The sequence below is a fragment of the Rhipicephalus sanguineus genome, chromosome 2 (genome assembly GCF_013339695.2).
Source record: "Rhipicephalus sanguineus isolate Rsan-2018 chromosome 2, BIME_Rsan_1.4, whole genome shotgun sequence".
In the NCBI taxonomy this organism is placed as follows: Eukaryota; Metazoa; Arthropoda; class Arachnida; order Ixodida; family Ixodidae; genus Rhipicephalus; species Rhipicephalus sanguineus.
The window spans coordinates 90,844,341-90,861,851 of NC_051177.1; the positions used below are offsets into that span (position 1 = coordinate 90,844,341).

At 47.6% G+C, this 17,511-nt stretch overlaps 2 protein-coding genes across 2 annotated transcripts in view; both read left to right on the plus strand.

Annotated features, from left to right (window-relative positions):
* Nucleotides 1-2,863: 2,863 nt before the first annotated feature.
* LOC119381221 (uncharacterized) lies at nt 2,864-3,745 on the plus strand. The gene has a single exon (XM_037649167.2). The coding sequence runs from the start codon at nt 2,878-2,880 to the stop codon at nt 3,301-3,303; it is 426 nt and encodes a 141-aa protein (XP_037505095.1). The 5' UTR covers nt 2,864-2,877; the 3' UTR covers nt 3,304-3,745.
* An 8,575-nt stretch (nt 3,746-12,320) lies between these two features.
* Nucleotides 12,321-17,511, plus strand: part of LOC119383363 (uncharacterized) — a 305,608-nt gene continuing 300,417 nt past the window's right edge. Inside the window, exon 1 of the mRNA XM_037651457.2 lies at nt 12,321-12,919. The gene's annotated coding sequence lies outside the window, so the exon portion shown is untranslated. The remainder of the gene's footprint in view (nt 12,920-17,511) is intronic.

Genomic DNA, 17,511 nt, shown 5'->3' on the forward strand with positions numbered 1-17,511 from the left:
TTAGTTAGTTAGTTAGTTAGTTAGTTAGTTAGTTCCGAGACGCCGCGCATGTGAACGTTCCACTGAAACCGCAAAAAAAATTCACCGATGATTACGATAATGCCTAATGCGAATTGTAAGCGCAGCTGTTTATATGTTTTGATTTTGCGATAAGTTCAGCAAATGCGCATGCGTCGAGGCAGTGTGCACGGCACGAGTGGGAGTATAGAATGCACGGCTTTCTCGTCAACGTAACGTGGTGAACCTGGCGTCGCCAACTTCCGCCGCCACTGGCTGACGCGAACGCTGCTCCCTTAAGAGTCCGCTTGAGCATTCCACACGCAATGTCCCTTCGACCAATGCACGTCTTTTTTTCCAAGCCTCGCAGGTCAACCCCCTTTCTCAGGCCCGTGCGCGAGAGGCATGCGTTGCGCTGTCACAAGAAGTGCGAGCAGGCACCAACCTCCTTGGCAGGCACGAGGCATTGCAGACGCTATCACAGCGACTCGCTGGCTCTCACGGTGAAAAAATTTTTCCGACCAGTCTCTCTTTTGCTAGCTCTCTTCCGTCCTCGTTCGCTCTATCGGTTACGCCGACGCCAGCCGACGTCAACGGCGACACCGCTCAACGGAGGAACGGGCAGAGCTGCGCTCTAAAACGTTGGACACGGGATGCAGGTATCTGCTGTAAGCCATCACCATGTGCCCACGACTTCCTTTCCTTAAACCGCAGAACCCGCGGTTACCTGATGCGACGCTGTCCCAGATGGCCTGCTGTGGCAAGAATTGAATAATTTAAGGCTTTTAAATGAGTTCGGTAAAAGACCGTGTAGTCGGCGTGAAGGGATGATGTAAACGTAAGTCTCCCGGGCAGAGCGAGCCTCGTACCGAGAGAGTTTGCCCAACACCACCTATAAAATTGCGTGTCATGTTAAGGGAAGAAAAGAAACAGACACAGGCGTCCAGCACTTGCTGTTAACATGTTTCAAAGTAAGCGGCTTGCTCTATCAGCGCGTCTACCGCCTGGACAGCCACATGCAACTCTCCCATAGTAGAGTAGAAATTACACTAAATCGTTACCATTTTTTCTGAACACACGCAAATTTAACTGCGCTCGGTAACCTCAAATAATGCAAAAACACAGATCGTATCCACGAACTGAAGACTCGTATCTCTTCGCGTCTAATTGTCATCATTGAAATCCTTGCAACATGGTGTACAAGTTTATACACGCCGTTCTCGTCTCCAATAAAGAGGTGGGGAGATGACGCCGTCGACGAGTGTCACGCCAGCATCTGGAAACACTGTAGTTTCTGGACAGCTCTCTGTTGAGATCCCGGCACTCGTCGATTGATAAATGTACGCCCCCTTTACCGGGTGCAGAACATGTGTTCATCTCTCTCTCTCTCTGTCTCTCTCTTTGCTATCACCACGATCGCCGAAGCACATGGCGGTTTGATAGCGCAAACAGAAAGCGCCCGGACAGTCGCTGCTGACGGCTGCCGAACGGAGCACCGGACACCCGTGTTCAATTACAAGAGGGAACCCTCGCCTTCCAGCAAAGGGCCATCGAACTAAGTGAACGCAAATGCGATATAGGTCTGTTTCCGGCGCAATGGGAAGCTTCCGGGACGATAGCGTTTCTTAGAGGACGCTAACCTCTTACAGCGAAGCAGTGTATGCATGGTTAGGGCATGTCCGTCCGTTGTCCGCCGTCCGCGTGCAAAAACGTATGGGCCACAGAAATTGGGCAAACCCCACCTATCGCCTCTCTTCCACTAAAAATGAGGAAGGGAACACACGGGCGGCAAACACCATTTAAGATTGTGCACGAAACGCCAAGCGCATGCGGCAAGCCATACAAGACGGCGCATGTTGCGGCAAAAAGGCGCATACTGCTCAAATGGAAAACTTTAACGGAGCATACGCTAAATTCAAAAGAGAATTTCTAGACAGACATATAGGATTTTGTTGCAGGATGTGCGATCAGCCATGGTTAGAAATTGTGTGTCACCTCTGTGACGTATGCTAAAGAGCTTCGCTAGTGACCAACCTTCACAGACTGGAATCGCTCCTTAAACTGTTTAACAGAGTTGTGGTGTATGTGCATGTAATAACGAAGTAATTGAAAGTGCGTCGAGACATGACATTGTGAAAGCCCCGTAAAAATATTAACCTGCGCTTCGGGTGATCGCAATTTCGAAATCTCATGATGATTTGTTCCCTACTTCGATTGTAAATGTGCACCTTAACTTTCTTTATAGGCTCCGGGTTGTTATGTCGTAGGGTTTATATTTACTGAATTTTTTTTCGTGTTTTCTTTTCTTTCTGCGCAATCCACTACAGGTCTGGATACCTCGTTAATGGTGTCGCTGTACTTATCATTAGTATTTTCGCGACCAGGACCATCATCAGCAGAGCTATTGTTGCTACCAAGAAGGTGAAAAAGAGAGGAATGACTAATTATTGCTAAAAGAGCCGACTAAACATTCTTTATAGCGTGAATTTCGGCCTGCGCCGTAGTGGGCATTTAGGATTCCCAGTTTGCGCTTAATTTCCATTACCTAAATAGTCTCGTTTCTCTGCACTGAGGAAGATGAAGGCGGTCGTTCTGCCGCCCTATCTCAATCCCGAGCGAAAGGCGGTAAGCGCTGTCAAGGGACCATGAGCTTCGCCTGCGGGTACGCCTTCGTCGCGATCGCCTGAAGGCGATCCGCCGGTGCCGGTAGGTCGTCTCCCTCGACACTTGCGCACCGACTGAGGAAATTCCTGATCTACTGAAGGTACAGCGGGACTGCTGAGATCTTCTGCCGGCGACTACACCACGCCGTCGCAGGGACAAGTACCTAGCCTCTCCTAGCAGTTTTCCAGACCGCCAGCAGGCAAGCTTGAGACAGCCATGGCATACTACACGAGCTACATCCGGACACCCTCGGGCGTGCTCAAGATGTTCCAGATCCTGGTAGGCCTGGTGATTGTCATCAGCCTGATGAAGTACAACTACGACCAGCAGGAGATGGCCTACACTTTCCGCCTGGACACGGTGCTCATGGCGATGACCGCCTTCACCTTCCTCCTCGTCTCGGCGGTGCTACTGCTGTGCGCACTGCTGGACGGCCCCATGCACGGCTTCAGCGTCACGTACCGCCTGCTGAACGTGTTCGCGGTGTTCTGCTACCTGCTCTCCACCACGGGTTACCTGGCATCGGAGTTCCGCTACGGCGTCGACTGGCACTTCGGCCTGTCCACGGGACTGCTCTGCATCGGCAACACGGTCGCATATGGCGGTAACACGTTCCTCGCCTACAAGACCCTGCTCGAGTGAGCGCCCCGTCCAGCCACCTGTAGCGAAGACCAACGTCTCAAACCCGAATGCTTCTTTATCGGGTACCGCTACCGCTAGACCACGCTGCATCGACACATCATCTTGGAAGGCAGCTAGTGCTGTAAAGTGTTCACCCGTCGGTATTTTTATTTTCTGCCAACTCTCCGCCACTTTTTTTTTCTTTGCGTAAATGTGCAGTCTTCAGTAAATGTACATGCTGCTTGCCTGTTCTTCAATATTGCTCGTATATTGTGCAAATTAATGTCACCATTGAGTCTTACGGTGTAATATATGCAGAATAATGTGTCGTCTTTGTAGAAGGGCAACACCGAAAAGCAACTTTCAAGATAGTTAATTGCGGGGACCTTGCATTTACGTAGCCGTTCAATAAGGGCAGTGGGGTGCATATGCATTAACTTTGGTTTCCATGCCTAGTCAGTACCTTTTCATTTCGAGTACCGTACGTATAGTACAGCGGATTCTTATGTTCTTATGGGTATTGTGACGCTGCTTTAGCAGCAGCATTTGCATGCAACGGACTTCTTATTCGGGTATTCTAACGACCACTGTATGTCCTAATTCGCCCTTCCGAGGCACACGATTAGTGGAGTGTTCTGTGTACTGTGCATAACGAGGCTACCGAAGTCCCAACGATTCTCGAATTCGAGGAGCATTAACGACGAGTTTTCGCGGAAACCATCGGCTTCGTTGTTTCTCGGAATTGAATCTTGGTGACGCATGACTGCTTCCCTACAATTCTTGACAGCATGCGACAAATGGTGCTTTCTGTAAATTACCTATCTTAGCTCTTTTTCGGCGTCTTTGTCTCGTACCAACGATTAATCCTGGTATTCCAATACATACCCTCTTAAGTATCAGACCCGTTTATATACTGCCCGGAGATTCTAAGTGGTCTGGCTTCGTGTTTGCTCTCCTTTTCTTTTCTTTTTGCCGTTGGCAAAGCTCCGGGGCTTTCATTCACCCATAGCAACTGCGTCTTCGGTTGGGGTCGCCTTGTGTATATGCCAATGCGTACGTCGCCGTGGCTACAGCAAATAGCTAAGAGCAACAGAATGAAAGCAAAATGCGCCGTTCACATTGCGACTGACTGACGCGACCCCACTTGAGCGAAATTTCCTCGCCTCTATAGGGTCTCCGCGGTGGGCCACAGCAAAAAGGATTTCCTCGTACTTGGCGCCACAATCCGTCGGCTACCGCCGTTTCAACAGAAACGCTTTGTGAGTGCCTTTGCCGCAGAAAAAACATAGAAAAATGCAAAAAAAAAACATCTGCGGCAATGTCGTACGCCTCCTCTGTTTACCCTTTCCCCACGGCTCGTGCCCGGCCTTGCACTCAAGACTCGCGCTCGCTGAAGACGGCGACATCGACGCTTACTGGTTCTTCTTCTCCTTGCTCTTTGTCTTGTTGTTGTTCTTATCCTCAGCCTTTCCTTTTGTAGTACACTGCGTTCCCCCCACTGCCATCTATAGATCTCCTCTCCACACCGCTTTTGCTTTGTTTCTACATGAATGCAGTGGATGGCTGGCTGTGCGCGGCGCAATTTTCGTGCAACGCGCGCTGTCCGCTCGGACGTCGACGCTGGGCCAGGGTTCACAGAAGCAGCGCTCCTTCTCGAGTCGTCCGACTCTTTCCCTTTTTTTCTTTCGTCACTGATGTTTTGTAATCTTGCCTCTTCCGAACTCGCTTGCTTCGTCAGTCTCTCAGTGCGACGTTGTCCTCCTCTCTTCCTCTTTCACTCACTCTCTCTGCGCGGACGGACGTTTTCGTTCCTTCCTTCTGTCTCTGCCGGTTTGGGACAATCGATGGCGCCTGAGACTTGAAACGGCCGAAGCGGCGCTTTGTCCTTTTCGTATCTTCCCATACACCCTTTCTTTATTATAATTTTTTTATTGTTGTTGCTGTTGTTGATCTGCGGACACCGCTCGAAGCGATGAAATGAAGCCCGGATGGGAAGGAGGAGCGGAAAAAAAGAATGAATGCGACCGTTACTAATTCTTAGAGCCACCTAACCTGAGGAATTTCGAGAATGCAATCGATATCGTTGCGTTTGGCGTCAGTCGGGTTAGGAGCCGTGGCACTCGAATATTGGAGATAGATAGATAGATAGATAGATAGATAGATAGATAGATAGATAGATAGATAGATAGATAGATAGATAGATAGATAGATAGATAGATAGATAGATAGATAGATAGATAGATAGATAGATAGATAGATAGATAGATAGATAGATAGATAGATAGATAGGATAGATAGATAGAGAGATAGATAGATAGATAGATAGATAGATAGATGATAGAATAGATAGATAGATAGATAGATAGATAGAAAGAAAGAAAGAAAGAAAGAAAGAAAGAAAGAAAGAAAGAAAGAAAGAAAGACGGTCTAAAAACCAATGACTACCATGTATTGCGATGACTGCCATTTCTTACGTTACGTTGAGAGATCAGAAACGAAATCAGAAATGAATTAGAAATGCAAGCATAGGCATGAAGAAACGCCAAACGAATATTAAGGTCTGCATGTTGAAAAATATTATGCGGAAAAGCTTACTTTGTGAAGGATGACAACGATAAGTGTTTCTAAACACATTAGTCCGAGTAATCGCTGAAACTTTTCTTGTAGCATGTAATAATACATCTGTCACTTTTAAAAACTGTTGTTGCGCGGTAGAATAGTGTCTGGACGTGAAGCAATGAACAGAGCAACTGACACTTAGCCGTGGATGTCCTGGCCTGAACAGTTATTTTTCCAAGGTTTCTAATGTCCACAAGATTACCAAGCTCGAGGCACACATACTTGTACGATGTCGTAGCCCGTAAATTCCATGGCATGTTCTTTTACTTTTATGAACTAGATGTTACCAGTAATAGCTTGTTCCTTGCGTTATTCCTTATTCAGTATCACATAGAGATAAAATAACTAAACTTGGTTAGATCAGCACAATAGCCAAAATGCAAGGATATTAATGTTCCTGCACTTATAAGAGTTCATTGTATGAACATTCACAACAATGGTGGATCAAATTAATATAGCGAAGAAGGCTTGCACATAACTTTCTGGATAAATAAGGCATTGCCGGATCGCTTGTGTAGACCTCGTGTACAGTCTGATACATAAAAACGGTCTTATACATAAAATTTATTGTTTAGAGAGGGTGTAGAGTCTGTGAACGAAAAAAAAAATCACAGCATATCCACGGAGTGAATCATGATGAGTGGGCGATGCTGCGGAGGTTCATCGGTAAACCGTGAATCTTCCGTGAATTCTGCCCAGTACATCATCACCGACGTGAGATCGGGCGCGTTTATACTAAAGGTTCGATGAGAGTTATGACGACTTGCAGCTCACTTTAATGTTACATGTACGCTGTGAATTTTTATTGTTTAGAAAACCATTGCTTTAGAAAACATCTGGCGTCTTTCGTTAAGCAGCTGGCGTCTTTTCGTTTTGCTTTAGAAACATCTGGCGTTCTTTCGTTTTGCTTTTAGAAAACATCTGGCGTCTTTCGTTGGTTTATTTCATCAATCAACGGCGTTTTGAACAAAATTTTTATTGTTTAATCACGCGCAGGAGAAATCTCACCAGGCACTACCTTGGAGGTAAACAATGGCTGCTGATGGGAATGAGAGACAGAAGAAGTCGGCTTTTAGCTAACACTTACACTTCTACTTGTACTAACGTTTCCTACTGGAACATGCCAATGGCTGCTAATGGGGAAGGAGAGACAGAAGAATTCGGCTTTTAGTTAACGCGCACGCGCGAATTTTTATTGTTCAACAACGCCACAGGAAAATCTCCCACCGGCACCACCTTGGAGGTCAAGATCTGGTAGTAGCGTTACGGACTGGTTACGCACTACTACGATACGAGGAAGAACGGTGCCGCCTTAAGAGCTTCGCCCCTAAAATCACAGCATATCCACGGAGTGATGATGATGAGTGGGCGAAGCTGCGGAGGTTCAATCGGTAAACCATGAATCTTCCGTGAATTCTTCCCAGTACAATCATCACCGACGTGAGATCGGGCGCGTTTATACTAAAGGTTCGATGAGAGTTATGACGACTTGCAGCTCACTTTAATTTTTACATGTACGTTGTGATTTTTATTGTTTAAGAAAACCTTTCTTTAGAAAACACTGGCGTCTTTCGTTAAGCAGCTGGCGTCTTTTCGTTTTGCTTAGAAACATCTGGCGTTCTTTCGTTTTGCTTTTAGAAACATCTGGCGTCTTTCATTGGTTTATTTCATCAATCAACGGCGTTTTGAACAAAATTTTTACTGTTTAATCACGCACAGGATAAATCTCACCTAGCACTACCTTGGAGGTAAACAATGGCTGCTAATGGGAATGAGAGACAGAAGAAGTCGGCTTTTAGCTAACACTTACACTTCTACTTGTACTAACGTTTCCTACTGGAACATGCCAATGGCTGCTAATGGGGAATGAGAGACAGAAGAATTCGGCTTTTAGTTAACGCGCACGCTGCGAATTTTTTATTGTTCAACAACGCACAGGAAAAAATCTCCCACCGGCACCACCTTGGAGGTCAAGATCTGGTAGTAGCATTACGACTGGTTACGCACTACGACTACGAGGGACGAACGGGTGCCGCTTTAAGGAGCTTCGCCCCTAAAAAGCCAACAAAATACACGCCTCGTAAAAACAATTATGCGACAAATGTACACCGCACCATGTCGTGCTCGTGTAAGAGAAAAGCCTGTTACCACAGACGGGCTTTGGCTTGGGGATTACTCGGTCGATACGGCGGTTGTCATCTCTACAGGCTTGACATATTTGAATGGAAACAACTACGAGCCTCACGTGCCTCTTTTATGACGCTTGACTGCACGTTCTCGTGCTAAATTATTTCGTTCACGTGCGCTCTCGAGCCTTAAAGAACGTTCACGTTCGATGCACGCAGCTTTTTCTTTCTTTCTTTCTTTCTTTCTTTCTTTCTTTCTTTCTTTCTTTCTTTCTTTCTTTCTTTCTTTCTTTCTTTCTTTCTTTCTTTCTTTCTTTCTTTCTTTCTTTATACGCGTAGCTTTTATTCGACAGGAGCCAATGCCCCCCGGGCGACAAGAACTTGGCCTCAGCGGAAAAAAGCCGGTCGATATTCCGTCATCGCCGAGGGTGAGCATGCAGATTCCGCTGAAGAAAATGATGTGCGGCCTATGCAGTGTATAGTACGAAAAAAAGAAAAGTAAACACCGGGACCCTCGATGGAAGCGCGTAAGCTTTTATGCCACGGCAGGAATAACGGGCGAAGAAGAAAAAAATTCAGTCACCTCAAGTAGCGTATCTGAAGGCACGCAGGAGCCAACTCAAAACGTCGAGATGAACGAAAAGAGAAATAAATAAAAAAAGAAATTAACGGATAAAACAAAAAAGGGGTGCAGGAAGGGACTTAACCTCTTCGGTTTTCTCTCGCATTCGCTGCGTTGCCGAAAACCGCTGTTTCTGGTGTCTATAATTTCGCACGCGTCGCGAAGGCGAAGCCGCACGGCGCATACGCGTCGCCTTATATGCGAGAGCCTCTGATTTATGCGTCTAATATTTGCCCGGCCGTAATGCGGCGGTGAATTTGACGCAGAAGTTTCGTGGTAGTGCGTTGTGTGAATGTTTTCCCTCGCTGACCTTTTTCTTCCTTTTCCTTTTTGCACTCCTCGCAGACTTCTATGCGAAATCTCTCCGTTATTTATTTTTCTCAGAATCTCAAATTATGATATATACGGTTCATTAACACGCCTACCACACTGTAACGGCCCCCGCAGACTGTCAGGTGCTCCGCGCTCGCGCATGAATTTTCGCTACGCCCGGCATTGCTCGCGGGTCGCCTTCGACTTCGCGTCTTTTGCAATGGGCCGAGGCATTTGCTTTTTCTCCATGTTTTGCTTATGTCTTCATTTCTTCCACCTCTAATAAAGCGAGGCTAAAAAATTACTCGAATTACAGCGTATATTACTGGAAAATTTCTAAGATGCAACGTTTTCTTCGAAGTCGAAGTATGGAACATTGCACATGTTTTCCAGGGCTCTGTTATATTAGATTTGGTACGACGAGGTCGTTTATTACGCTCGAGGGGGGGGGGGGGTAGGTTGAGTAACTGCTAGATGCGGTAACTTCTGGGAGACTCTTTTGATAACGGCCTTTTCATCATCATTATTAATGTTATTTTCATTCTTTCGGAACTTCACGCTCCTTTCGGTATGCATCTCTAGGTAGATGCCCGCATAGACAAGCAGAACGACAGGGAACAAGTCAATAAGTCGGCAACAGAACTTTGAAGAAGTCAATTAACGATAATTAAAAAAAAATTCACCAACGATTACGATGCTGCCTGATGCGAATTCTGAGTACACCTTCGTGTTGGGGCAAGGCCAACTGTGTTTGAAGTTTTGACTTTCCGCAAGGTATCAACTACGCTATAAATCGTAATTTTTGTGTAGCAGGACAGTACCCAATACGCCATTATACGTCCTTCTGCGAATAAGCGAGGAACCCGCTACACATCTGTAAGGTATTGTGTGCACTTTGTTGATGCTGCGTGTGACTGATGACGATGTTGAATTATGGCTGAGCACTTTGCAGAGGGTGGGAAGCATTAAACCACACACTCGTTGCGCAATTAGCGTTGAGCGATGACTGGTTTTTAGTTTACTCTTCTGACACGATATATTAACATAGGTTAACGCGATTCCTTGCCCGACATGAGGCCTGTATAGGGTCTTTTTGCAAATGTGTTTCAAGCACCTCGACTGCCATGCAGAGGGCCCGGGTTAAAATCTCATTCGATCCTGGGTATTTTTTTTTCTCACTTATTGTGGCTCTGTGGTAGAACACTCGACTGCCATGCAGAGGGCCCGGGTTAAAATCTCATTCGATCCTGGGTATTTTTTTTCTCACTTATTTTTTCATGTCCATCACTTACGCCACCGACGCCGACGGCGACGCCGCTCAACCCAGGAGCAGGAGCTTTAGAACAATGCTCCAGAAAAAAGAAAAGAAAAGGCATCGAGAGAAACCGACTGTGGGGAAAGGATTGAAGTGAACAGAGTGAGAATTGCAGAGCGTGCGTTGAGCGTGGAGCATTGAGCTGCAGGGAAGTGATGAAGATGTAGGTAAAATATGAATAACTGGGCTACACAATAGGAAAAAAAAGAGTCCTTTGACTCTTTTTTGTGAGCCCTGGCTTACCACGCATATTAATCTCTTTAAAAAGGCCCATCTCAAATCGTGAATGGTAGTTTACCACTATCCCTCAAAAGGAAGGCATATAGCAGCTGCATCTTACCGGTACGCACCTACGGAGCAGTAACCTGGAGGCTTACAAATAGGGTTCAACTGAAACTGAGGACGACGCAGCGAGCGATGGAAAGGAAAGTGATAGGTGTAACCTGGGACAGGAAGAGAGCATAGTGAATCAGGGAACAAACGGGTGTTAAGGACATCTTAGTCCAAATCAAGAAGACGAAATGGACATGGGCAGGGCATGTAGCGCGTAGGCAAGATAACCGCTGGTCATTAAGAGTAACTGACTGGATTCCAAGAGAAGGCAAACGTGCGAGGGGGAGACAGAAAGTTAGGTGGGCAGGTGATATTAAGAAGCTTACGGGTATAACGTGGCAGAAGCAAGCACAGGACCGAGTCGATTGGCGTAACATGGGAGAGGCCTTTGCTCTGCAGTGGGCATAGTCAGGCTGATGATGATGATGATGATGAAAGAGGCCCATGGACCCTCTTGAAGATTGTTATACTCTCGTCGGAGAGTCGTGGAACCCAAAAAAGAGAACTAACACGTCTCTTTAAAGGGAGTCATACGCGTGACAAGTCAGCACTTACCGAAAAGAGTCGCACATACTTCTCTTTTTTTGCTTAAAATGTATACAGGAGTGAAGAATTTGGCAGTGCTTTGTGTCACTACGTTGCTTCAATGTTCATCGCATTTATCGAGATATTGATTTTTCCGGAATGTGTCGTCATTATTATCATTTTGTTTTTCTTTTTTTGCGGTGCGGTTACTGATTCGAACCACCATCCACAGCACATTGTTACTATCATCCACTTAATATAATGCTTTGATGGTGTATACATATCCATCTGAATTCTCGGGCACACCTAGTTTTAATGGTTGTATCAGTATGTTCTGTTTTCTGCACTGCGGTTGTTCATAGTTCATATTGAAAACATCAGTTTCCCTCGTCTGTATTTTACCAATGTTTTTGTATTACGTATCTAATCACCACTCACTTAATTCCTTTTAGATAAAAAAACTTCAACAATGAATCGACATTAATTTCTCAAGGTAAGTTCAATAATTCGTGCAACTATATAACTAACTTTCAGGTGCGATTCTACACGTGAAATATTGCTCCTGCAGTCGGGCGTGCTTATAAAGCTCAGCAACACTGATTGGAATGAGTTAAAGCAGTGTGCTGCAAGGACTCCGCTGCCAGCGTCCCATAACTTTAGTACGAACGTATATCAAGGAAAGTTGGGCAGCCTCGTGATTCTGCGTTTTGACAAATCAGTTATTGTTGTAAAGTTTTTCGCACCTGCCTGCATTATAGGCATGCACGAGTAGGCAGCACTTGAACTGATAAGCCAAGGGCAATAGCCGGCAGCCCGAAGTTGTGCAAACGGAAGCGTTCTTCTTTGTAGTTTCGGCTTCATGTGGGCGTTATCGCTTAACACATCTTAGCTACCGCGAGATGAAGGAGCGAGCGTGCCTCCGAAATCACATTAGCAGCCGGCTCTTCGGCTTCTTCGCACAGCACCGCGTCCCTGCGGGGTCAGCGCCTCTCAGGAGAGACGCGCCTCGGCCCGCCGCACTTGGCGAGGAGCGTTGGCTACGTCTAACCACCCTGCTCTTCGGGGGTCACGTGGCTTCGCCGAGCGTCCTCCTCTTCACTGCGCCCCTCCTTTCCACTCGCGCGCTCCTCGGCCAGCTCCTCTCTCGGAGAGTCGAAGAGGGAAAGCCCAGCTTCCCGGCCGGCATCTCGCCTTGCAGGCTCCTCCATTTGCGGAGCAGAGTTCGCCTGCCTCGGACGCTCGGTCGACGGGTCGGCGGTCCCTGCAACCGTCGTTGCTCTGGCTTTCTGGCCGTGTGAGGTACGCGAACCACGAGCGCCTGGTCGAGCTTTCTGCCTTTGCTAGCGTCAGACACCGTCGCGTCACCCTTTGTGAACCGGACAGCTGCTGTCCGGTGGCGTTTGTGAAGCTACGCGAAGTGCGTGAATCGCGCTGCGTGCGCTGTTTCGGAGGGGGGCTTGCCCTTCGCCGCGCCTCGTCCGGAAGCCCGTCAGCGCTGAAGGTGTGTGCTATCCGTTTGCGGATGATTCTACTGCCGGTGTTCTTGGCGTGACGGTGGTGTGGCCCTGACCGTCCTCCTGCCGACGTTTAGAAATTTCGTTCCGTGTCTCTTGAGCGCCTTGGAGGCGGTCGGCGAACGAAGCGCACTGACTTTGGATTTGACACCGAAAGACTACGAGCCGAAATTCGACAGCTAGACATCGTCGGAACGGACGTACCATCGTTCGCGAACCGACTCCCAAGTCTTCCAAGCGGGGTGACAGAGACATTGACCTTCGTCACCAGGTGAGAATAAATAGTTTGGTGGCGGTGGACTTGTGGATAAGCTTGCAGGTCGAGTAAAGATACCTCTGAACAACGCCGGTCGTTTTCGTTGGTTTCGCAGAACATACGGCATAGCGGTGCGCTATGTTAAACCACGCAGTTGCAATAGCAGCCGATGATAATTTCGGAAGCGCTAAGCGTTCGCATATAAACGACTCGCGTCCACTTTAGTGCGAAACCACCAGACTTCAGAACAGTATGTGTTCCTGCCTAGTGTATACAGAGTGTCATATTCTGTATGGTTTCTTTGGCAGGCTACGACAGGTAGTTCCATCGCTCTACTGAAAAGGCGGGGGATCGAGGGGGACATAACCTACATGGCTAGAAGAAAGCGTGAACAGCACTCAGTACTTGCTTGAAGCAGTTTAACTAGTTCTCGTAGGTCCACAACTACGTTCTAGACAGATGAAGGGGGTGCACAGCTGTTTTAGCGTTACTTCGTGAAACTAGGTAACCGTAGCGGAAGGTTAAGGAAAAGAGCCAACGAGGTTAACTATTACTAGGAGTTTGTCGTTTTTCCTCTTGTTCGTGTTATGCGCCTTAATTTTATCATCGCGTAATTCTCTAATCCGTACTTAAGTGAGCGGAGGTGTCAGCCGTTAGAGTAACCATTTCTTGCTGAATTTTTGAGCGATAGATAATTCACCGGGACGACTGCCGCCCTTGCTTCTTTGTGAGTTGGTAGAAATCGTAGACGCTGAAAAAGACATAACGAATTATACAATGAGTTTATACAACGGGGCATTTGGGCGTGTAGTGGTACAGTACGGACGCAAGAGACATGTTTATAGTAGAATAGATAAAAGAATCGCTTAATCAGCAGAGGGTGGTCGCAATAAATATTTAGTGTGTAGTGTGTACAACACAGCGGACATTTCATATCGACTTTCTTACTAATTTACGACACATTCTCACTATAGCCTCGTTCGGGACAACCGCTGATGAGCTCACCTGCTGAAAAAAAAAAAGACCTTAAGCCAAGACAGGAACTAAAAAAAAAAAAAAGCAGACATCGTATTCCCGAGTGCTGCGTAATGTAAGGTTTGTCGCTGCGTTACGCGGCGAACTACTGCGGATTTACAGCATGCTGAAAGGTGCCTGCGGGTCATGTAATTATCATTACTTGTTCGCACAATTATGACACGCAACTAGTGTGTTTTCAACCTGATTAAAAAGGGTGAACTGTATAGCCGTACCCAGGGTTGATGTCGGGTGTTCAACCGTGCCCCCTCCACAGTTTAGTATACCTGTATATATATAGTATGCACACACAGATGCCCTCGGGAAGCTGCAGCGGATGGTGGCTGGCTATCGTATTGCACAAAGTCGCATGTCGCATTTTTCAATGAAACGTAACTGCAACATTGTAGAGCTTCTATTTTGCGTTTCGATGTCCTTGGGCCCTCGCGCATCAATCCCAGGGGCCTTGATTGACACTGCAACTTTTTCTGACGAGAGTATCGACAAATGAAGATAAAGTCTGTCGTCTAATAACTCCAGTGACTTCGGAGGAAACAGTGTTTCACAAAAGTACATTCTTCTTCTTTCTATTATTATTATTATTATTATTATTATTATTATTATTATTATTATTATTATTATTATTATTAGCAGCAGCAGCAGCTACTTTTCTCGCATCTCCGGTGCGCTACAACATATTCCACAAGTACTGAACGGGGGCAAGTCTACACATCACTACAATAACTATATTTCACGTACAGATCAAAATTGCTCACCTAGACACTAAGCACCGCGATTTCTTTCAGCATACACGATCAAAGCAAGCAACAATCTTTCTTCAGCTGTCGCCGATGGAGACCGCTAGAAAGTTCAAGGCAACGCGCGCCACCACTTCCCATTCGTTTTCTTACAACACACTCTCTCACAAATACGGGATAGCGCAGATGTAAGACAGGACACAGGGATAACGCCAACACACTGCAAGACAAGCGTAACAAGCCTTGTTAAACACGCGACACGCTGCAGGACAAGTCTCCGTATACGTGCCGACGGAACGCAACCTGAAGGTCAGCACTATCTGCTGCCATCTTCTTCTTTAAGGCGTCGCATTTCTTTGTTCGTGTCATACAGCTGGACCTTCTATGAGTTACATGTAAAGCGCGACCTGAAGGCCAGCTACCGTCCTCTGCTATGCTCTTTAATGAAACGTCACGACACCTTATTCGTTTCCCACGACTTTATAACTTCTATACACACGCGGCGTGTAAACGCAACCTGAAGGCCAGCGTGATCCCTCCACCGCCTTGCTCTTGCTTGGGATGCCTGTCATCTCTCTTAGGAAAGGAAGACACGACGAGAAGACACGGACGTGAAGGACAGGGCGAGTGCCTGTCCTGTCCTTCACTCATCCTGTCCTGTCCTTCATTCCCGTGTTTCCTTGTCGTGCCTTTCTTTTGTGAGAAATATGTACCAACTAGCCCAGGAGCGCGTTTTAGTCGTCATCACTCATAGTTTTGACTTTTAATAAACGCCTCGATTATCCACGACAGCACGAGGATCGCGCCTGGATATCAGCCGATCAATAGCGTATGCATAGCGGTACAGGAACAGACACCGCAAGAAAGAGTCGTCCTGTCCATGGGTCAGTGAGCGGCCACTCCGCTTCTTTCGCATTCTCAAAGATAAAGACGTGTTTGTTTCTCGGCGACAGGTTGTTTCTCGGCGTCTGTCGCTTTTTTTTGTCCAGGCAGTGCCTCCACCGCGGCTGATCGATGCGATCCGCGACGGTGATTACCCCGGAGTCGCGTTTCCCTAATTGTTGCAGCCGCCGCGGTGCATTCGCTTCTCAGCGGCGGAGGTCCACGACGGAAGCCGGCCTTCCGAGTCCCCCTTATCGATTCGCTTCCAGGCGTGCGCACGGTCGCGCTAGTCAGGCAGGACGTGCGCGACCCCCCTTTCCCCCCTCCCTTCTCTCCGCGCACCGTTTCCACCCCCTTCTTGGATGGAACACGGAGACGAAGAAGCCGTGAGAAGAGCGCATATATACCGAACGAGTCGGCGGCGGATGGGTTCGGTCACCCAAGGGCTCAGGTCGATGCACTGCCGCCACCACACACGCGATCCTCCTTGAAACACAGCTGGCTTGCTACACAATGAATTGTCCCCGGCCGTCCCCACCGGTGCTCATTACGCCTTCCGTACTCGTTCTCGACGTCGGAGTTACGTTCTTACCGACCGCGCGATGTATACACGAGAGATGGCGCAGTCAAGATCCGCATCGTGTTTTCGTCGTCGTACCCGTGTTTTCGGTTCTTTGTGTGCGCGTACCGAAACTCGGAGCAAGAGGTTGGGATCTTAGGCGTTCGGACAGGGAGGGGGGAAGTGCTCGCTCCCCCTAATCATATAAGTGAGAGAGGGGGGGGGGGGTGCCAAGCCTGCCCACACCTTTGTTCAGTCGGACCTGTGCCGTCGTTGTTTATTGTCCAAGCTTATGGTCATGCAGGTTTTTGACGATAATGGTGCCCGAGGATCCATAACGTTGCATTCCAAGGACTGGTTACTTCCTAGCGTAACCACCGAAAGGCCGGGACCAAAGGCAGGCCATTGTGAACAACATGTAATCGCTTCATGTTCATTTTAAATGTGCATCCACTGCGAAGTTTGTTTTCTTTGGGACTCGACGAGGGGGGCGGGGGCTTCGCTGCGGTGAGAGAAAGAGATAAGATTCTTTAATGAAATGCCCGGAGAGGTTAGCTGCGGTGATACTTAGCTCCTTCTAATAGAGAACCCTGGGCACGCCTGTGGGTGGGATGCTGTTAGAGCGTTCTTGCTGCGGGGAGAGGCCGTTGCGTTGCGCTGTACCGACTGTATAGCAGCATGTGCGTGCTCTATCATTGATCGAATCGTGTATCCGTGGCTGCTCGGAAAACAATCGTGATAGTCCGGGCATTTCAACATGAATTTTTACACGTGTCTCGTAATGCGCCGGGTGGTGTCGATGCTATGATGTGGAATAGCTCCGACAACACGATTTACACGTTCGGCGAAGGTGGACACACACCGGTCATCGAATTAAAATAAGGAACGCCCTCCGTTTTCGGTTAACTCGTTCACTCGTCGTTTTATACAAAAAGTGGCGACTGAACGATGACCACGTGCTCACGTTTTTTCTTCTGTTGGGGTGCGTATAGTCCTTGTTGGCTTGCTAGCACTGTGGGGACAACAGATGTTTTATCATGCCATGCCACGTGCATTAGCCTGCTACTTGCCGTTGAGGCTCATTCGTCAATATATAAGCCAAGAATTGACAGAAATAGTTCCCAAAGCTGTCGGCACCTGTAAGTATTGAAGTCATTGTATAGTAATATACAATAATTGTTGGGGTTTTACGTTCCGAAACGACGACATGATTATGAGAGACGCCGTAGGGGAGGGCTCCTGAAAATTCTACAAATTGGGGTATTTTTAACGTGCACCTAAATCTAAGCACACGGGCCTCTATCATTCTGCCTCCATAGAAATGCGGCCGCCGCGCCCGGGATTCGTTCCCGCGTCCTACGGGTCATCAGTCACGCGCCATAACCACTAGTCCA

Excerpts from the sequence above, each read along its gene's own strand:
- LOC119381221 (XM_037649167.2), top strand. The coding sequence starts at position 2,878 with ATGGCATACTACACGAGCTACATCCGGACACCCTCGGGCGTGCTCAAG.